We start from the raw sequence: 22,549 nt of genomic DNA on the forward strand, positions 1-22,549 counted from the left end.
ATGGGCAGAAGCAGCTGGTGAAGGGGAGCCTGGGGCCCTGCAGCTGTGGTGAACAGGGCAGGAGCAGTTGGCCAGCGTAGGCAGCAGGCCACTTGTCAACCAGACCTGCCTTGCTGAGGCTGAAAGACCTACAGTGGGCGCATCCAGGAAAGAGGGCTGCGTGGAAGTAGAGATAGAGGGAGTTCAGGCAGCAGAGGGGACAGTACACTCCCGCTGACCTGGGAGAGGGACAGGAGGGAGTCTAGTTTCAGAAGGAGCACAGAGGAGCGCGAGACAGCTGTCTCCATGTGCATATCTGCTTTGACAGGAAGCTGAAGGCCAATGACATGACCCACGGAAAAGGAAAGATGGGAGCAGTGGATTAAAGCCAGGAGAGGTTTGCTCCATCAAATTTTGACTGGAAGTCACCCAAACCTCTTACCACTCCACCTATTGGCTTCTTTAACAGAGCTGTCCAGGACAGAAACTTGCCTTTTGCTGCATCTGCTGCATGGAGTCCTTCTGGAGCCAGCATATCAAATATTTCCACTGACCTCTCTTTTGTAGTCCAGGAGAGGTGGGGGATTGGACCTTGTGAACAAAGGAGGGCAGAGGCTGCCTGGGCCAAGAGGGGTGGGGCAGGATAACCAGAAACAAATGGCTGCTTCCCCTGTACTAAGCCCCCCCCCCCTTATCACCTTACAGGACCTCACAACAATGATGAGAGGTCCTTACTATTATTATCTCTCGTTTAAAAATGAGTAGCCTGAGGCTCAGAGGTAAAGGAAATGGATTAACTTCACCCAAACAGTAAATGGTGGAGCTGGGATTAGAGCTAGTGTGGGGCAGAGTGATGGTACCAGAGGAGACCAGCTGTGGCCTGGGTATTCCTTAGGCACAGCTGGGGGGAAAGCGGAGACTCATATAGTAAGTCCTCATTTAATGTCCTCGATAAGTTCTGTAACTTTAAGCAAACCGTCAGAACGAAACCCATTTTGGCACAGGCGAATTGATATAAACAGGAGTTAAGTTCCTCAGCATCTTATCATCATTATAAGGAAACTGTTATTGGAGGGCCTGCTGTACCGGTTTTCACTTTCCATGGCTTCTCAACAGCTCTTCTCCTGTGTTCTAGACTCTCAGTTCTTCTCCCCACAAACTGTTTTCTCTCTTCTGTTCTGTGTTCCCTCTGGCATAGCTGCAGCTGAGATAGAAAGGTGAACTGGGACTCCTCAACGGATGAAGACATTTTGATACGCCTATTATACTTGCGTCATGGTCTTGCTGGCCATTCATGCTCACATTTTCCTTGGCAGAGGCTCAAGCTTTTGGATACTCACAGGAAGAGACACCCACCCCTGACCCTTCCCTCCATGAAACTCTTTCCCGACATTACAGCTTCGAAGGGACCAGCGGGAAGAGAATCTGCTGCCTTGCACTGGCTTGTCCAGTCAGTAACAAAAGGTAATGTGGCTCTTTTCCGAAACGTTGGCTCAGGAATTCTGATTTCTAAACTTCTGTTAGTACCTTATCCAGTGGGGCTTTATTAGATCAGTATCCTTCATCTTAAAGAACCCCTTAATAGTTTGGAAATATGTGATATTAATAATTGGAAGTAGTTCATGTTGATGCCCTAGTTATTATGTTGATTCCACAAGAGTCAAAACAAACGGCACACCTGATGAATTACATGCTTATTATGCATGGTTATCGCATATAAGCTTATTGTAAATTCTAAGTCTTAGTTTCATGATTCCATTTCTTGAATGAATAGCTGTATATAATACCTTATAATTTTGACAGCAATTGAAAATTATAAAATGGAATTCCTTCAAAAATAACCTACAGTTTTGACTTTTCACTAAATCATCAGACATTTCCCACAACTAATTTCAAATTAGTGGTTTGCATTTATGGAAAATTGTCAGTAGAGTTCAATAGTAAATGATATTCTCCTAATGACTTGTTCTATACAATTAGCCTTACAAGGGTCTCCCAAAAGCCTGAGACGAAAGCTCTTGATGGCTGCTCTACAATAATATTCGGGGATCTTAACACTGACCCCAACCACCTTTCCCACCTCACTTCTCTCTACTGCCCACCCACTACCCACAGTAGTACCCATAGTAGTGGGTACTCAGAAGTCAGTCCTAAATATATATGAACTTTTATACGCCTATTCTTTTGCTCAAGCTGTTTCCTCCACCAAGAATGTCCTTCCTTCTCTTTCTTTTCCATACAAAAACTTCCCTATGTAATCAAGACCCAACTCAAGCATCTCATTTTCTGCTAAGCCTTCTCCACCTCCTCTCCCATCCAGGGAGAACTGCTATATTCAATGCTCATGGAGACCCCTGGATAACTCGTTTTTCACCTACTTGTCTCTCTCAGTAGATCATGAACTCCATAAGGTAGACCGTGGATTATTTCTTTGTCATATTTAGCATCGTGTTGCGTAAGTTGGATGTGGCCCCATAGAAAATAGAGATACCTAAGACACAAGTCTTTATCTTTTGAAAATATGTACATAGAATGCTGTTCCATGAAATGTCCTTAATCGTTTTGCTGGATAATTATTTTGAAGCACTTTAATGGCACGGTGAGGGGTATTTCTCAATTGTCATTGAGAAGTCAATGAAAGGGGGCTGGGCCCCTGGTGAAGGAAGCTGGTATTGCCACCATTCCTATGATTGAGTTAGACAGTGTTCGGGCCCAGGGAAGAAGGAGGCTGGAGTAACAGCTGGAAGAGCAGAAGGTGCAGGGTAGGATGAGGGGGCTGAATTTGGGCTGGGGCATTTAAATGAGCTGGGAATAGGACAACCAGCCCTGCTCAGATGAGGTACCCTGCTCACTGGGTACCAGAAGGCAGAGGGATGCTATCTGTGTCTGTCCTTGCTAACTCTGGTGGGGATTGGTCCATATGCCTTAGTCAAATACAGAGTTGATAAGGATCCAATTTATGGATAATGTCAGCAACAGAGTCTATGCAGTGGAAACCATACAATAAATTAGTGAGAGGACTCCAGGGGAATAATCTCAGAGAAATTCAAGGGATGAAGGACTTAGATGAAGAATGCTTTACAAATAAGGTGAAATGAAATACCATTTTGTTTCTTTTTCCTCTAGCAACTGCCTAGTCATTGGGCTTTTTGAGTAGGCCCTCTGGCTGTTGGTGCCCTGGATTCATGGGTGAGGGTATCATTCTTTCCCTGTGGACTTCAGGGCCAGCCCGAATTCTGCAGTGGAAGAGGCTGGAAGGACCCTCAAAATTCTTAGCCTTAGCTACAAATTGGAATCACGTGAGATTTCTGGAAGCTCCCCAAGTGATTCTAACACTTGAATGTACAAACTTGAACCATTTGGACATCTTATTATAATGAAGATCCTGATTCCGCAGGTCTGGGCCAGGCCTGAGATTCTGTACATCTAACAAGCTTCCAGGTGATGGCCAGCTGCTGGTTAGGACTACTCTGCATAACCGGGGTCTAGGGTACTCCAGATGCAGAAAACACCGTCCTCTAGCCCTGCTGACTGCATTCTCCAAGAGTGGCACTCATGAACAGACGTTTTAAACAAGCTTCCCAGATAATTTAGTTGCCTGATAAAGTTTGAGAGACACTTGCTCCTAGGGTAGTATTTCAAAACTTGCCAAGATCAAAAGAATCATGCCCCATATTTGTCAAAAATACAGACAGACTGAATGAGAATTTTAGGAGTGGCCTGGGAATCTGTACTTTAAGAAGAGCACAAGGTAATCCCTCTGATTTTAGCTCTTGGAAAGCCTGCTTGGCAGGATCTTTTGGTGGGGTTGGGGAAGATCCAGCTAACCCTTTTCCCTCTCTCCACAACAAAATTGTCACTGTAAAATCCAGCTCCAGTGATTGTCACAGACGATCTGCAGAGGAAAAGAAATGGATGTGTGTGTGTTGGGACAGGCCCGGAGGTGGAACTGTCCAAGGTGTTCAATGAGAGAGGCAGAGGGTTTTGTTCTGTGAGTCTGAGAAGAGAGGAGGTCGCGTGACAACTGGGGGAAAGTATCAGATTAATGGCTGTGAGCTTTCTAACACTAACAGAACTTCCTCCATCTTGAGTTTGCTGCACATGGCTAAAGCAGAAGGGTGGAGTGTGGAGGGCAGCAGCTGTGGTGGAGAGTACCCACTCCAGCCAAGGGCCCTTTACCCTCCCCTCCTGTCCCTTCCTCCTGGTTGATCCTCCACCTGGCTGGCACAGGAGGACAGCTGGAGGTGTATTTTCTTTTACGTCGATAGCTTCACATCCATGTGACAAAAGGACCCCAGCAGTCTACACTGGATCTGTTTTGTGGCTGTTACATTTTGAACATGTTGAAAGTATGATTTTACATAATAACACATGGGCACGTGGGCTCACACATAACAATACCATAAACCCAGGCTGTGTATTTCAGGCTGTGCTCCTCAAACTTTAGCATGCATTAGAATCACATCAAGGTCTTGTTAAAACATAGATTACTAGGTTCTACCCCAGAGTTTCTGACTCAGTAGGATTTAACCAAGTCCCAAGTGATGCTGGAACGAACGTGGGGGAAAATGGCAGGGGAATCTTACATAAAAAAGTTTTTAGCAGGTTTATTTATTTAGCAGTATGGGCAAAGCAATTTTGAAAGTATTTTAGATGAATTATAGGACAGAGTAAATGAGTAAATGTGTGTGTGAGAGAGAGAGAGAAACAGAGAGAGAGAGAGAGAGAGAGATTATTGGGTAGCCGGTTCTCACTGTAGAGGAAGGGACGTACAAATATGGAATAGCGGAAGGCAAGAAAAAATCCTATGGGGATAGACCACAATGGAATGTGGAGGTATTGGTGTGAACTCATGGTTTTAAAAATATGCATATAAGCATATTTATGTGCCCATATGTATTCTGTATGTATGAATGTGTATATATACGCTCATGTGTGTAAATACAGATGCTTTTTCTATGATTTCCTTGTTTTTGGCCAAAAAACAAAGTCACCCTAGTAGCCATGAGCACACCTAGTTGCCCAAGTCTTCTTGGTCTCTAATACCATTCCCACCAAAATAAATCAGGGCTCATCAAAGAAGAAGCTGATTCTAGGGCTGGGGCAAGATAGGTAACAGATGAGCTTGAAACATCTTATTATGATGTCATAAAGTTAAAAAAAAACAAAGATAGGAGAATGCAGGAAGGCGCCAGATTAAAGGGACTCCCACTGGTCAAACCTGGGATAACTTGAGCACCAAAATAGTTAAGTACAATAATGAATTATAAACTATTGGACAAAAGGAATGTATGAATTTATACCAATAATAAATGGATAAGGAAATGAGAGGAAAGGGGACTCTTGCTCACAGTGGAAAGATGAGAGCTGACTGTTAAACATAACACGAGTGCTGGAAATGGAAAATCATTTTGAAACCATTGTGATAAAGACTAGATCAGACAAGAATCAATAAATGCTAACTCTATGAGAAATTTTGATGAGGCATCGGATATTTGCATGATCTTAAAGTGTCACCCCACAGGTTGCATATTAACTGTAAGGGAGGGAAAGAAGCCCAGTGATTATATAGTGGAGAAATTAGTACCTTGACTGGGTGATCAAAATGAACTCACCAGTTAAGTGAAGGACAGTCAGACTTCCTGGGCCTCCAAATGAAATCGCCTAGGAAGGAAACACCTCTCGATGCAGTTTTCTGGACAAGAAAACATCACCTCAATCTACCATGAGGTAACATACGATAAACACAAAATGAAAGGTATCTTTTTTAAAAAGTAGGGAATGTATCCTTCAAACATGTCAATGTTACAAAAGATAAAAATAAGCTGTGGAAATATTTCAGATTAAAGAAAAAGAAGATATATGACAACTCAGTGTGAGACTGAATCCTGTACTGGAGGAGAACAATGCCAGGAGGACATTACTGGGTCCACTGGCAAAAGCAAACTGTGGCTCTATAAGGGAATATCCCTACTCTTGGAAATATGATCAAGTATTTAGGGATAAAGGACCATGATATATGTAATTTACCCTACAGTGGTTCATGAAAAAAATATTCTATACATGAAGAGAGAGAGAGAGAGAGAGAGAGAGAGAGAGAGAGAGAGAGAGAGAGAGAGAGAGAGAGAACATGCACAAGCAAATGATAAATAGGGCAAAATATTAACAATTGGGCAATTGGTCATGTTAACAATTGGGTAAAGAGTATATGGATGTTCTTTGTACTATTTTATTTTTGTACCTTTAAAAATTTTGAAATAATTTCCAAATAAAAATGTGTTTAAATCATGCTTTTGCTTTTTCCACCATCTTGGAGCCTGTGGAGGACTGCTGGAAATAGGACTTCTAAAATGACAAATGTGTCTGGAAGGCTGTGGTCCAAAGCCGTTTTTGCTGGTTATAAGCGGGTCTCCGGAACCAGAGAGAGCACACAGCTCTTCTGAAAACTGAAGGCGTTTATGCTCGAAATGAAATGAATTCTATCTAGGCAAGAGATGTGCGTATGTGTACAAGGCAAAGAACAACACCGTGACTCCTGGTGGCAAACCGAACAAAACCAGAGTAATCTGGGGGAACGGAACTCGTGCTCATGGAAACAGTGGCATGGTTCGTGCCAAATTCCGAAGCAATTTTCCTGCTAAAGCCATAGGACATAGCATCCGTGTAATGCTGTACCCCTCAAGGATTTAAACTTACTGAAAAGTAAACAAAGTGGATTTATTCTCTTGAAACAAAATCATGCTTTTGCATATTTAATGACATTGAGATATGTTCAATAGTAAATTCTCTATGAGCTCAATTTTGTGAAAAATAAAAAATTTAAATGTATCTTATTTATGTAACTTTTAAAAAGCTAGAAGAAAACAAACTAACATACAAACAGGTATTATCTCTGGGTTATGAAATTACAGATGATTTGATTCTGTTGTATAATGTTTCATATTTTCCCAAGTTCTCCTTGTACATGCATTACTTTAATAATTGGAGAAAAATTAATTTGAAAGATGAAACATTATTTCAGTAAAGTCATATGTATAATGGTGCTGACTTCTGTGTCATTCATTAATGATAGCAAAACAAAATCAAACAAAAAAACCTGAAATCATTGACATGTCCAATGATAGGAAAGGTTGTTGAAGACATTGTGTAAATCATGATACTTCTAAAATATTATAAAGTCATAAAAATTTGTGTTTACCCAATCAATGTATGGACCAACCCAAGTATTCAAAAATAGGGGATGGATTAAACCATAGTATAGCTTTAAAACAGAAAATGCGTAAGTTTTCTAACATAAAGTACTTCAAGAGCAGAGGGATGGATTTACCTCTTTCTCTGCTGTCTTGCAAACTGTGAACACTCTATCACTACATATCTCTTGAATGAATGCATGCTACTTATGAGATATGTGGGAGGGGCCAGGGATGGTGGAATTACCAGGGATTTTTATTGTCTCCTTTATCCTTTTATGTATTTTCAAATATCCCACCATATATTTAATAATGGGAATTTTAATTTCAAAAGTTGCAAAGCACTATGTATGTATCATCCCATTGAAAAACTATTGGAAGGATATTCACAATAAAGAATCTCTGTGTGATTCTTGTCTTCTTCTATGAGTGATTCTTGTCTTCTTTTTAAAATTAATATGTAATACTTTTACAAAAAGAAGTTATTTTTTAAAGAGCATTGGAATCGGGGCTGGCCCGGTGGCTCAGGCGGTTAGAGCTCTATGCTCCTGACTCCGAAGGCTGCCGGTTCGATTCCCACATGGGCCAGTGGGCTCTCAACAACAAAAAAAAAAAAAAAAAAAAGAGCATTGGAATTAAAAAGCAAGTTACAAAAATAAGATACAAGGTGTTGGACATGGTAAGTATGCAAAAAGGGTAAAAAAAATTACTAGGGCTATGTCATGATGAAAGCAGGATCCAAAATTATACATACACAGTGCAATAATTAACATGCTAGAAAAAAATCTTCACCCTTGTGTTGAAGGCTCTAAAATGACAAAGTAGTTGTTTCTGGGTGTACTACTTTAAAGTAGGGAGGCTGGGTGGTAGCTAGAATATATTTTCATAAGATTAACTTTTGGACCAGTTTCATACATTGAATTGTCTTTCATAAAAGAGCTGGATTAAAGGGACCACCATTGTAGCACTTGAGACCATTTTCAACATACTCAGAAGGATGGTCACCCTGTGCTACTCCTTTAATTTCACTGCTTAGATAATTGCACTGGGCAGTACCTTGCCAGGCATGTAAACATACCAGGGGTGCCAAAAAATGTATACAAGTGGACACTTTGGTCAACATTGCTCAAGCAGTAGTTGCCATAATCAGAAGTGTCTGGATGCTGATGGTAACCACTTTGAGCACCTCTTGTAATTGCAGAAGTCAAACGTGACTTGTATTCATCTTTTGTTATCGGTATATATTATTACAATTTTAATACAGTTTTCCTTTCTTAAAATGTGTATACTTTTTTTTGGCACCCTCTGTATTTCTAGGAAGGACTGCCAGTCAGAAGACAGAATTTAAGAGGAAGCAAGAGGCATTCACTATTTTCCCTAGAAAGTTATTGTGTGGGAGATGGACGAGGCCCTTGATTATTTTAAAAGATGGATACACACACACACACACACACACACACACACACACAAGTATGTTCACACACTTGAAAAGCCATAGGCTATCTATCAAATACATAAGAAATCGGTAACAGGGATTGTTTCCAGGGGAAGTGGACTGAGTAACTAGGGAATAGGTTGGGAGCAAAACTTAGTTTCTTCTCTATACCTTTTTATGCTGTTTAACTTTTTAAAAATGATGTGCCCTTAGTATGTATTCAAAAATAAATATTTACTAATTAAAAACAATTTTTTTTTAAATTTGGGGCTCATGGGCAACCATGAAAATAACTACGATAGAAAAACACAACATTTTCTTTCTTATAAGAAAGACTTAGTTCCTTTCCCAAACTGATTTGAAAGAGGCTAAAACCAAGACTTGCCAACACTTGTCTGCCCCTCCAACAGGCCTGTGTTTCTATCTCCTCTCCTATTGTCTTCACTTATAGACCGATGGCTCTGACCAACAGTTACTGCACATTACTCTGTTTCTTTACTACCAGGAATGGATGGGGGCTAATCCTTTACACTGGTTCTGCGTGGCTCTTGTGTACCCAACGGCAGGCAGTTGGCTAGAATGAGAGTGCCCATTACTGCCCACCAACACTGCGAAGTGAAAACCAGACCCAGAGCACTGAACCCACAATCTTTACCTCATTAGCAGCAGGCTAATATCACATTGCCTCCATTAAGTGACATGTTCTGGTGAGGCAGAGACAATTTACCTGATTTTATATATCAATTATGTACAGAGGCCACAGACTGAGAGTATTGGCTATGCTGAAATGTTATAACTTTATATTTACATTACCATAGCCACTCTATAACTAAAGGTGTGCCCAAACACCCAGCTTCTCAAGTCAGAAGCACAAGGGTCAATTCCTCTTTCATTTTTGCTCTCCACGATGTCTTCTCAATTTGACTTTAGAAATATCTCTCAGATTTTGCCACCTATTTTCTCCACCTCTGCTGACAATGACATACAATCAGACCTCCATAATCTACTGCCACCCCTCCTATCTAGTCCCCTGCTACTGCCTTGTCTCCTATCATCTCCCACTCAAGCTGGCTTTTCAACAGCACAAATCCCACAACTTCGCTCCCTTAGAGAAACAACTTCCTTTAGTTCCTGCTATCATATGTCCAAATCCCTAGGGCTACACAGAAATACTAGGTTCTTTGTAGTCTCTTTTCAGTCTTCTTGCCAGTTTCCTTTCCTGCTCTCAGAAGTTTATTCTTACCTAGGTGAAAGCACTCATCAGAGATACTGTAAATATTTATTGCCTGCACGCATCCTCCCCGAGTTCCTCTTGGATATGACACATCATTCCTTTTTGAGCCCCAGCACTTAGCCCAGTGCCTGGCACATAGGAGGCACCCAATCGGTGTTTCGGAGAATGAAAGAAAACAGACCTTTTGGATGATGTGATATGACCCTCAGTGGTGTTTCTCAGACTTTAATGTGCATGTGAATCTCCTGGGGATCTTGTCAAGATGCAGATTCATTCAGAGTCGGTAGGTCAGGAGTGGAATCTGAGAGTGTGTCTGCACTTCTCTCCAAGTTCCCAGTGAGGGCCCGTGCTGCTGCTCCTGGAACCACACTTTGAGTGGGAAGGACCAACAGAACAGTAATAATTTTTTATATGGAAACAATTATTCCTACAGGAATCTTGAATTTTGGAGTAAACTTTTGATTTCAAAAGAGATAAAAATAAGTCAAATATTATATAGTGATATATAACACAGTATATATTATATAATATTACTATTATATATATTAAGCTATGGAGATATAGGTTATTCCAGAAAAAGAGTAAAATAAATAAATGATAAAGGGGCAAAAAAAGTCATTTGCTCTTAAATTCTTAAATAATATTCTAATTCTCAACTTGCAGTTACAGTAGATTCACCTGGGAGGCTTTTTATCCAACATGTATTCCGCACCTCTCCTCCACGAATCTGATTTGTTCCCCTACAGGGATAGGAAACTCTCTGCCACCCCTCCCCACCATTGAAAACGACAGCTTTGGAGAAGGCGTCTGTTACTGACAGGGAGGTATCGTGTCATTCAGCTGCCCGAGGGTAGAAACAGGCCTCTAGATCTGTAATAACTCAGATTCAAGAAATCTTCTGCAAAGGGATTTCAGCCAGGGCCTCCACGCGTGCTGTTTATTGTTCCTTCTGCCTGGAAACATCTCCCTCCACTTCTGACCCAAATCCTACTTATCTTGTAGATCTTCAAAAATGTCACTTCATCAAACCCTGAACCTCTTCTTGGCACAGAAAAACCACCAAGAAGAAGGATATGAACAGTTATTTGTCTCTCTTCCCCACTCGACTGTGAGTTCCAAGGGACTAGTCCGTTGTACACACCATACCCAGGGCTGAGCATAGCACTGCTAGTTAGCAGCTGCTCAGACGAATGAAGAATGTCCCCTCTTTCCATATTTAATGAGATGTCCTCTTTTGCTTTCCTCCACAATTGGCTGAATATAATTCTTAAGAGGGCTGACATTTATTACAGGGCTAGGAACTGCATAAATGACAATACAAATGTTTTGGGGTTCCTTTGGTCCAAATTGTTTGGCTTAGGGAACCAGACAAAAACAATCCTTCTCCTTCCCAATGTTAAAATTAAATAATAGTTACCACCTACACCACAATACTTCATGTATCATATACTTAAGATAGGCAGCATAGCAACAAAATGAATACCTGTGAAGGCTACAAGGGCGGTCTCTCCTCTTATCACCTGGCTTTCCCCTACCAGAGGTAACCACTCTCCTGAATTTGTATCCATTACTCATTTGTTTTTTAAAACAATACTTATGTACCTCCCAACAATAGGTTATTTAGCATTACTTGTTTTTGAGTTTTGTAAAAATGGTATTGTTCTGGTGTGATAGTCTATATGTTGTCCTTAAAAAAAAAAGAAGCAACATTGTTCCTAAGACTCAACTAGCTGTTGTGTTTTGCTGTGGCTCATTCATTTTCATCACAATACACTACTGCATCATATAAATACATCACAATTTATTTATGCATTTCTGTCAGTGGACATTTGAGTTGTTTCTGTGTGTGTGTGTGTGTGTGTGTGCATTTCTCTTATGAACAATGCCGCTACAAACAATTTTGCACACATCTCCAGGACCATCTGTGAGTTTATTGCAATTATGTTTCAAAGAGTTGCTGGATAGGTGTATGTTCAGGTTTAGAAGATGATGCCAAATTATCTTTTAAAGCAACAGTGCCAATTTACATCCCCTCCAGCAGTGTATGATTTCTTGATCCATATCCTAGCCAACAGCTTGTGCTATTAAGACAGAGAAACTGCAATCTCAAACTGCAACTTTTTTGTGTGCCAGAAGGCTGACTGGATAGGCTGTGTCCTCCTGACCACCTGACAGGAACACCTTGTTGAATCTTGACTTTGAGACAGAGCTCTCAATTGAGATAAGAGACTTTGCTGTGGGTACACAATTATCATAGAAGGCGATCGATCACAAAACGTGGGACCTGGAAAGGACCGTAAGGCCAGTTAAGGAGACTGAGGCCCAGAAAGGTTAAATGACTTGACAAGTTTTCAGAGCTAATTAGTGCAAGAACCTGTGCCCAAGGCTCTTGATTCTTAGTCCAGCGTTTTAAAAAATTTGTTTGCTTGTTTTAGTAACTTAAGATGGCATAACATGATCTATTAAATTAAAACGGCTCTGTATATTCAAATAATTGCCAATTTATTTTTAAAATGTAGTTGTTTGACTTAAGTGACTGATAAATTTGATAACTTTAGCTTCTTTGTTTATGAAGTAAACAGGGGTAATATTGAATTTCAATGACATAAGTAGGGGAAAGATGGCATCTCTACAATTATGGTTTTCAATATACAAATTTAACAGTATTAAAAGACACCCATCTCCTGGGGGAAGATAATCCTTAATTTTCTGACTGACCTTCCTTGTCCTTGGATCATCCTCCCAGGCAAATGTTAGGCACTGCCTTACGAAGCCATTTTGTGAGGAATGCAAACTTCAAATTGACTCGGTTTCAATTCATCCTACTGTTAAAAGCACTCAAAATTAAGCCATCGCAAGAAGCTGGGAACTGTTTGTGCACATTATGGCAAAACAGTCACCGGATGGTTTATAATCTCAGGTGGCTTTACATGCGAATGTAGAAAAACACTGAAGAGACCAATTTGCAGCTGAGATATTTAGCGCTCTTCAGAGTGCGCCGAATAATTAAACACCGGCATAATCCTGTGCAGAGGAATCTGTCTCCATGCAAAGGCAGTACAAGTGGAACTGGAGAGCGGAAGAAGAACTGCTTAATAAGGAAGGGTGTTTGAGTGAAGGAATGTGGCTCCCCAAGCCTGCAGTGGAAATTTTCATTCTGGAGCTGTTTACTTCAGAATCTCCCCCCAACCCCCTCCCCCCCCACATCTCTACCCCAAGAATCTATTTACCATATAAAAATATCTTTTGGTTTAACAATGTCTGCAGGTGGCAATAAAAGCTTTCTGTGAGCCATCTCTCTTTTAATGTCAGGATAAAACTCAGGAGCTGTTTATTACTTTGGGGTGGGAAAGAACACTAAGTAATTTTGCTAGGAATGCTGAGCAAACGGTACTGAGGTACTCCTGGTTCAGGTTTTCATTCTAGCAGTCATTTTAATCAGTACTTCCCCTATTTAATGAGCTTGTAATGCCATTACATAATCACCCAGCTCACTGGATTAATGATGAAAAGAGGAACTGAATTTTCCAGTTGCATCATCTGAAGTAAATGTTAACTTTCTTTCTGAGTCCTTAGTTAACCGCATTAGTGTGACAAATATGTCTTTGTCTAGCATAAGTAATTAGAATTTAATCACTTTAACTGCATCTTAATTACCCCAAATGAATTGAAAGCACATTTAATAGCAAAGATTAAATTGCCTTAATGAACGGTTTTTGTGACTCCATCAATACTTGAACCGCGTTAGCCACTCCTCTCACGCACTTCACCTGCAGTGAGCACGACGGTCACGAGGTGGCGCGCGGCGCTCGTTTATTTATTTAATTTTCCCCATTGATCTGTTTTTAAGAAGACGACAGGAAAAGAAAGGGAAAAGCACATAGTTTATTGTGTTCCTCTGATAACCTCTCTTTGGGACTATGAGATCATCACCAGATGTGAAGACGAAAGCAGTGATTTCAGAAACCGTCGATTCTGAGTACCCTATGGCATATGCAAAGGAAGATGAGAAACACATGGATAACTGGAAACATGCGCTGTTTGATGGAAATTGGAAGTTGCCCTCTGGATGATTGCCAACATCTATACAGAGTTTTAGTCAATTTATTATTTTTTAGTGCAGAGTCCTAAGATATGAATAATAGGCAAGCTTTGGAATAGCAAGACAGGCACTGATGTGAAGCCAAGAAATGTAATAGCTGTACAAGTGCAAATCAGAAGACCAATGCCGGCAAGTGTGGGAGGTTTGGGCCTTTGGGCCCTCCTCCAGGCATGCGTCCCAATGGGCCAGTCCTACCCACAGAACACATCTAATGAGATGGGTCTTGCCCATCAATAATTGTTTAAGTGAACAAATGGATAGGGAGACTTGGGCTCCACATCTAGCTCTGTTACTACCTTAACATTCCCTCTGGCTGTTTCTTCAAAAGAGAGCAATAAAAGAAAAAAATCTCTCTTATAAGTCTTGAGCAAAAAGGAAATAAGTTTCCATAAGTAACTCTTTGAGAGTCCCAGAGGGAAGATACACTCTCTAATTTCAAGACCTTTATTATGCAGAAACTTTCCAGATTGGGTGTTTATGGTAGACAATCAGACATTTCCACATTTGGGGTCCACTAACCTGGCAGGCCTGTACTAGTAATAGAGGCACAAGGTGGCAGGTAAGAGGGTTCTGGGCTTTGAGCTAAGAAAGCTGAGTTCAGGGCATCGGTGATTTCTAGCTGTGTTACTACAGGTAAATTATTTAACTTCATTGTACAGAGAAACAGGAGAAATTAAGCTTCATTAGTATTAATATACTTGTGTTAAAATAAAAACCTTGCAAATCTATTGATAGAAGATGGGAATTTATGATTGTGCACTAAATTCATGAACCTTACAAATAAGTCTCTTCTTTTTAGTGAATTCTATGACTCTGACGCCTTCCACGTGGAAATAATATGTTTTTTCCCTCCATATTCATCTTATTTAAATGGAGACATAATGAAAATAGTTTTCAATGAATACTTGTTGAATGCTTTTATCCACAATTATTAGAAATTTATCCTCTAGCTACCAGGACTTCAACAAGACTCTCCTTCTGTTGCTACTCAATGGGACCATTCAATTTTACCAAGAGTGTAGAAATTCTGCTGTTTTAATGGGGACTGAAATGAAACTAGTCACTCCTCATCCAGTCAATCCGTCAAGGCTCCTTGATTGATTTAAAACATTTAGTTGGTGTTTAACTTCCGATATGTGGAGTTTACAAAGAGCAGTGAGCACTGTTACTTGAAGGGCAAGACTTCTAACTATGGATTCTGAGGAGCAAGACACTGAGAAACTCCTTTGTAATTACTTACCTTCATCAGACGTGAGGATCATCTTTCTTACATGGAAATTAACATTATATATTTTAGTAATATACTCTGTAGGAACTATTTCTTCTGAGAACTTTGGGGAGCAGTATCTGTTTGATTAGCTGAATTCACCATGAATGTGGAAATGATGACATCAAAACAGCTCGTGTAACAACCTCCTTAAAGACTCGGTAGATTAGAGATGACTATAGATTTTCCCCAGCATGGATCAAAGGTACTGAATTGAACGTTTTAGCTTAATGATTCAACCCCTGTCATACCCATAGGGACTCAAACTCCGATTTTATAAGCAGGTGTGCACATGCACTCAGACGCACACAGAAAGCTGCCAGAGAGGGAGGAAAAGATCAACCACCTGATCCACGAGAACAGGTTTGATCTTTTCGATTCCTTGACTGTGCCTGTGTATATTCCTGGCGGGGCCCTTATGATTTCTCATAAACTTCGGAATATTATCTGTTAGTGTTCGTTTTCTCACCACAACTCTTCAAAGGCATTCTAGCCACCTTCCAGGGGTGAAGAGAAACTGGACCAGGTAACAAGCCCGCGGGGCCCTGTCCAGGGTCCTGACTCTGCATCGGGGCTCGAGGCTGGTTGGTCTCCGAACACCCTTTCACCCGCTGCACACGGGAGGAAACAAAGACCTCCAAGCTCAAGGCCTCAGCGCAGCCTCCTAACTCCTATCCAGTTAGCTGGAAGGGGAAATAACCAAACAATGGAACCGATAATCCGCCCTCCCAGTCCTACATCCTCCAGCCCCAACCTCCAACTTTATTTAGACCGCCCAGGACCACTTTCTCTGCTCTGACCCCTCTTTTCTCAAATAAAAATATGCCATTAAAAGTATAATTCGAGTAGAAGAACCAAATATGCATCTTGTTTGGATAGATTAGAGTTGGGGTGTACTGGGGTGGGGGGGAATGACAATTTTGTCTCATTACTGGGGTAATACCTAGGCATTGTTGGGAACCAAGGTAGATCCACAGGTATCCTTTTCTTCGTCCTCTATACCCACTTCCTATCAAAAATAGCCATCGTTTTTGAAATCAGTGGGACAAAGATTTTCTACACAACAAAGCCGCAGCACGCATCCCTTTCCGCAGCGGGTTGAACCACCGAGGCTTGCTGGGCTGGAAGCCCCGAGGCCCACAGGGGGCGCGCGCAGCTATCGCAGCACAGCCTGTCGGGCTACCCGGAGAAGGTGAGCCCAAACGGAGCGCAGCAGTCCGTCTCCCCACCGCGCGCTAAGGGCTCCACGCTTGAAGATAAGGAAAGTTGCACGCTGGGCTTTGAGTCACTTTGCTGCTACAACACAACTTGCTATTGTTGGTACAGTCCGTCCCAAGTGCCAGTTGCAAAACAGCGACTGCAGGGCTTAGTCTCTACTGACCACAGCCGCCCTGGGCCAGGTGGTTCGCTACAGCCGACCGGATGGCCCTGGGAGCACTTCGAAGGCGCTCCGGGCTGCACCCTCTGGCGGGACAGCCAGCCACCCTCCGGGTTTGTCTCCGTGGCCCTCTCCTCCATGCGCTGACAACAGGGTAGCCACACAATAACTGTCAGGCCTCCCTGAGCCCAAGAATGTCGGCCCGACCCTAGTCAAACCACGTGCAGTCTTAACTCCACGAGCTCCGTTCTCTCTTCACTGGGATTTGTGCTCCCTAGTGGGGATGACAAGAGGGAACTACTGTCTCACATCCTCGAGGGGTCAGACATGGGCTGTGAGAAAGCCCCATGAGAGCTTTCTGGTGATTGTCCGGAGAGAGGCCTTTTGGTTTCCTGCTCGGTGTGTGTGTATGTGTGTGTGTGTGTGTGTGTGTGTGTGTGTGTGTGTGGTCCCAGCCAACTTCCCGGGTGCACAGCCACCATTTGGCCTGGGGTGGAGGGTGGCCTACTCCCACCTCCAGCTCTGCCTGACAACTGGCCAGTTCCTCAGCCACCTAGGAGAAAGCCACCCCAGGCCTTCAGAGAAGGCACTCCCAGGCTGCCGAGGTTGGCTGTGCCCTGCTGGCCTTTTGTTGCCGCTTCAGGCGGCTGGGAGCACCTACACTGCCCGAGATCGGTCACACCCAGTTGCAACCTGAGGGAACCAGTCTGCTTGGCACCTTCTCCTCTTACTCTTGGGCCGAGGCACCCTTCCAGTCCCGCGTCCCACACTCTCAGTGCTGGCTTTTCTCCCGGCCCAGAAGTCTTCGAGGATTGGGAAAGAGGAGTTCCCAGAGCCCCAAATGGCAATCCTTCTGCTTGGCTCCCTGGCCCAGGGAACCGAGGGGACAGTTGAAATGTCACCCTCCGGGATAAATATTAACAAAAAACAAATGAACTTGCGCGGGGTCCAGTTATCAATCAACCAGGCCCCAAGGCCACTTAGGGCAAACACAGCCCAGGTTGGCTGGGGTTGAGACTTTCTCATGGCCACCTCCTGGTCTGACCGACCCCCCCCTTTTCCACCCTCTCCGCTTCTCCTGGGCTCAAGCCCTCTGTCCAAGTTGCTCTGGAGCAAATCTGGGACAGGAAGTGGGCGCAGTCCCGGCTTCGGACACGGGCCGCTCTGCGGCGCCGTTTGGAGGTTTCCTGGTACCAAAGCGTTCGAGTGACTCAGTACCCACCCCTGCCCAGGGTCCGCAGTGCTGCGCCAGCTGGTGGGTGCCTGTTGCAGCCTCTTCCTGGGCTGGCAGATCTCTTACTGTGACTGACGCCTTCTGGAATTAGAACATTTAATTGGAAACTAATCTCCTGAAGTCTTAATAGGCGCTCACGTCAGAGGCGGGGCACTCACCTACCTGCACAGCACAGCCCAGCCCTCCCACTCCACCTGGGACCAGATGCAGCGCAAGCCTGGTTGCACTACACTTTAATGTAGCAGCAAGTATTACATTGAGAGAATATACATTGATTTTTTTTTAAAGGTAGTTAATTGGGTTAGAATTTCTTCCTGTCTCCAGTCTTCCAATTTCCTAACCAGAAGGTGCCGCCCCAAACACAGGGCCACGTGCGGAGGTCCTGCCGCTCAGCAGGCTGCGTGGAACCTGGGGTACAAGGAGGGGCATGGAGAGGCCACTCTCCCGCCACCGAGTGACAGAACTGACCTCGGTGGGTCCCAGTCTCACAAGGGGTAGGGACTAGGTTGGAGGGTCTTGGAGTGCAACAGCGAGCAAAGCTGTAAGGAGCATCCCTGTGCTTGGGACGTGGCGAAGGGGATGAGACGGCAGTGTCTCATAGCCCCGGCAAACATGGTCTGCAATCCGTTTTAAATCTCCTGCAAAGCCCAGCATAGATCATTTGGAGAGTTCAGGAAACGGCCTCACTCTCATTTATTTTTCCAAATGACAGTGTTAACCAGACGGCTCCTTGTTCTTCAATGACTTAAAAACAGGTCGTGGCTTCTGCAGCGTAATGGGATTGCTCCGGGTTCGCTCCGCTCCCACCCTCATCCCAGCCTTCCCCACCCCTTTAATTAAACTAAAGAAAGAGGTGACGCTCCATCCGGGTCTTAGGATGCCGAGTCCGTTTAGGATTTGTCGCCAAACGCGTGTCCTACCAGGCTCTCCGATTTTCCTTTTTTCTTTCCCCTCGAAAAAAAGGCCACATCCCTCGGGCAGAGAACACCACGCCACGGGCTGCTGGGTGCCACACAGGCGCCCCCTCGATAGCCTCCTACGTCCCGTGAGCCTCAGCCAGCACGCTGCCCGTGTGTGGGTCGCAGTACTCAGGGTCCCCTTCAACGGCACTGCGGCGCCCACGCATGGAGGTCAGAGGACGCTCTTGCACTGCAGGGCACTAGGTCGTGTTTCCAGGGCATGAGGATGGGCTCTGAACAGAACCTGTCAGTCTGTCCTTCCAGGGGGCGAAATTCGGGGACAGTGGAGGAGGGTTCAAAGTAAAAGCTTTCACCTGGTGGCGGGTGGACGACCGGCTTCCCTGGGGGCACCAGTCTATTTCCAAACCCCTCACAGGCCTGTGCGGGCCCTGCCTGGGTAAAAGGTACTGAAGCCGGGCTCGAGCCTGGCGTAGGTGTGTGAAAAGGCACCGACCACCCTGGGCGCAGGCAGAGGCAGAGCAGTCAGGGAGAGAGTAGCTGTTTCGCCCAGCCGCTCTGGAATTTCAGGTGCCCTGGGGTCTCGGTCAGCCCACGGAGAGGGGACATATGGTGGCTGCACACATAGAGAGTGTAATCGCGGGAGCCCACAGGGCACCCGGTCAATCTCTCACTTACTGTGCTCCTACCCCTGACTTCCCCGAGTGAGGAATTTGCTTGGAGGGAACGAGCGAGCGCGAGGCTGGGCTGGAAAAACCTGGAGGGGCAGAGGCTCAACCAGCGCGGCGCCCCGCCTGAGCACCCACACGGGAGGACTGCTGGGGGTCGCACCCGGCCCGGAGTCGCAGGATCGCGGGCACGCCAGCACCTGCTTCCCTCTAGCTTCTCATTGGACTGCACGAGGTGGGGGAGGGGGCTCTGGCCTCGCTTTGATTTTAGACAGTGAAACTGCTCAGTGCCCCCGGCTCTGAGCGGATTGACTGTCTCTCGTTCTCCAGGGACGAATTAATGGAGAACGATCAGTTAATTAACAAACCCTCACACCGGCTTTTACCTTTCTCTTTCTCTTGGCCAGGACTCAGGCCAAGGTGCCGGACTGAGATTGGGGGTTGAGAGGTGGGGGCATGGACCCAGGAGTCAGTCAAGTCAGCGTAGGTGTCCTCAAACCGCGTACCGGGTCGGCTGGCCCTGGCTCTATTTCCCCTAGTGTCCTCCGCTCTCAAAGGTCGCGGAATCCGCGTGAAATCCCCGGCGCGGTTCAGGCGGGGCTCCGCTGCCCCCCAGGCAGTCGGCCCGCGGGAGCCCTGTCCGCACCTTGGCCTCGAGCGACCGGGGAGCCGGGGGCTGCGTCTGCGCAGCGCCGCCGAGACCTTCTCGGTCAATCAGAAACGTCCCGGCCTGGGGGTTTCGGGTCGGGAGACCTACGCTCCCAAACCTGGGGGTCATTTCCACATTCCCACCGCCCCGCGCGGGGATTCAGACGAAAAAATCATGCAGAGGAATAAAACAAAATGCGAAGTCTTAAGCGAGTTGGCAGCGCTGGCTGTCCCTGGGCTCCGCCGAAGCTCCCCGGTAGCTCGGTCGCCCTCACGCGGACCTCCGCCCGCTCTGCCTCCCTCTCCTCGGTCTCCGGCGGGTGACACGGGCAGCGTGGGTGCTAAATCTCACACACAGTCCGCGCCACACACCCACAGCCCCGCGCTTCAGAATCTTTTGCTAGAACACTGGGCTCCCTCGATTCCCGCCCGGCGCCCATAAAGTGAGGGCGGGAGGGGGTCACCGCAGCGAGTTCAGCCAAACATTGGCAGGCAGATCCAGCCCAGCGCCCGGGTACGTGCCAGGGGCAATGGCTGGCAGCACCCGCGCGCAGTTTCTTGCACGCGTTGCCTCCCTCTTCCCAATCCCCAAGTGCCCAACCTCCGGAGAAGGGGACGCACAGCCAGGCGCGGGGATTTTTCTCCACCTCGGGCCATGCGAGCTGCCAGTGCTGTTTCCGAGCACAAACGCGTCCCCGCAGTCGCTGAGACCCCGCCACTCAGCTCCCGAGGCTGCCACAGCCCAATGCACCAAGTCCGGGAGGAGTTGGTCTGCTTCCTGGAGCCGTGTGCTGGCTCGTCCAGGTCCAAGGACCCCTCACTCGGGGAAAAGAGGACGGAGTGAAGCGGTCCCAGCCCTCTCTCCTTCCCTGCCTCCGTCCCTTGCTCCCCCGTCCCTTACATCTCCGAGCGCCCGGTTCCCTGAGCTGCTCACCTGCTAAGCGGAGCGCAGACATGCGCTGGAACTCTGGCTCCTGCAGCCACTTCCACATCCTCCGGAAGGTCTCGCGGCCGGATTTGAGTTTGCTCCAAGGTTTGGGGTTGCGCAGAAGGTCCGAGAGGGTCCCTTGGGAGCGGCAGAGCACCCTCTGCGCGAAGATGGCCTGTGGGATGCTGTAGCGCTTGAGCTCGGTGGTGATACGCTGCGCCACCTCTTTGGTATTGATCTCTTCCATCTGCCCTGAATTACTTCCATTGCTGACCTGAGCGCCGGTCACGGAAGGGTTGGGATCCCGGGCTGTGCCTAGGAGCTGCCCGTGGCCCTGGGCATTCAGGTGGGCGTGGGGGTGGTGCGGAGGAAGGCCGTTGATGGGCACCATGCCGGCCGAGGTGGGCGTGAGGTGCTGATCCCCGTGACGGCCAAGCATGGCGGGGTGGTGGGCCTCGAAGCCGTTGGGGGTGAGCATCTTGTCGGTGGGCATAGCGGCGCCCGGGTGGGCATAGTGGGGGAGCCCTTGCTGGGAGTTGTGGATGCTGCCCAGACCGGAGCCGGAGAGGGGCGAGAGGCTCTGGCCCATGCCAGCCACGTCCTTGTGGTAGGGGGTATAGAGGTTATTCATGGAGGCCAGTCCGCGCTCGTCCCGCATGAGCGTGAAGCTACCGCTTACATTGCCCGCCAGGCGCTGGTGGTGGTGTGGGTGGTGGTGGTGATGGTGGTGGTGGTGATGGTGGGGGAACTTGTCCGAGACGGTGGAGATGGGCGGCAGCGGCTGCAAAGGGGTTAAGGTGGTGTAGGTCGTGGGCATGCTCATACCTGGGGGAGTCTCGCAGGCCATGGTCATAGTGGGATGCAGGGGGCCGGCCAGGCTGTGCTCAGGGGCCCGGTGGTGGTGGTGGTAATCGCCGCCGCTGCCGCCGCCGTCCAGCAGAGACGCCATGCCCATGGAGCGCGGGTGCGCGGGGGGCAGGTGGCTGCCGCGGTGAGCCACCGAGCTGCGCGCGTGGGGGCTGCCGCCCAGCAGGTCGGCAGGGGCGGGCACCGGCTCATGGCTCACCCCGTGCAGCTCGCCGATCGCCTCCATGGTCAGCTGCGCATTCATCGTGATCCGGGCGAGCGGGCGGCGGACACAACATCGATGAGGCCGGGCAGAGGCGGCAAAGGGCGCACGGAGTCCGGTCTTCACATCCGCTGCTGGCGACTGTTGCCTTCCTTCCTCCTTCTCACTGTGGGGCTCTGTCTCCCTCTGTGTGGCTAGCCTTCCCTCTTGCCCCCACCTTCTCCTTTGCGTCCTCGGCTTTTTTTTTAAATATTAATTTCCAAAAAGGATCCGCGCCGTTGGGTGAGCGCGGTGTCCCCAGCACCCTCGCCCCCAGTGCCGTCTCGCCCCTCTCCTTCTTAGAGTCGTGGGGCCCCCGGTTCTCCTGATGCAGCCCACGCGCCTTCCGCGGCTGGTGCTTGCCCGCGCCGCTGGCCAGCTCGAGCCATGGCTCGGTTACTGTTGCAGACTCTGTGGCCGCGGTTCCTCCGTCGCCGCCGCCGCCGCCGCCGCCGCCGCCG

General features: G+C 46.6%; 1 protein-coding gene and 1 pseudogene across 2 annotated transcripts in view; one reads left to right on the top strand and one right to left on the bottom strand.

Annotated features, from left to right (window-relative positions):
• The window catches only part of ONECUT1 (one cut homeobox 1), a 35,385-nt gene extending 13,196 nt beyond the window's left edge, over nt 1-22,189 (bottom strand). The window contains exon 1 of the mRNA XM_081047989.1: nt 20,987-22,189. Coding sequence (XP_080904115.1) covers nt 20,987-22,091 — 1,105 coding nt within the window. The 5' untranslated portion in view covers nt 22,092-22,189. The remainder of the gene's footprint in view (nt 1-20,986) is intronic.
• On the top strand, nt 6,324-6,669 carry LOC308497347 (large ribosomal subunit protein eL33-like; annotated as a pseudogene). Its single transcript has one exon. The product of its transcript is annotated as a large ribosomal subunit protein eL33-like (transcript).
• Nucleotides 22,190-22,549: the final 360 nt, after the last annotated feature.

Source organism: Rhinolophus hipposideros (genome assembly GCF_964194185.1).
Source record: "Rhinolophus hipposideros genome assembly, chromosome: 5".
NCBI lineage: Eukaryota > Metazoa > Chordata > Mammalia > Chiroptera > Rhinolophidae > Rhinolophus > Rhinolophus hipposideros.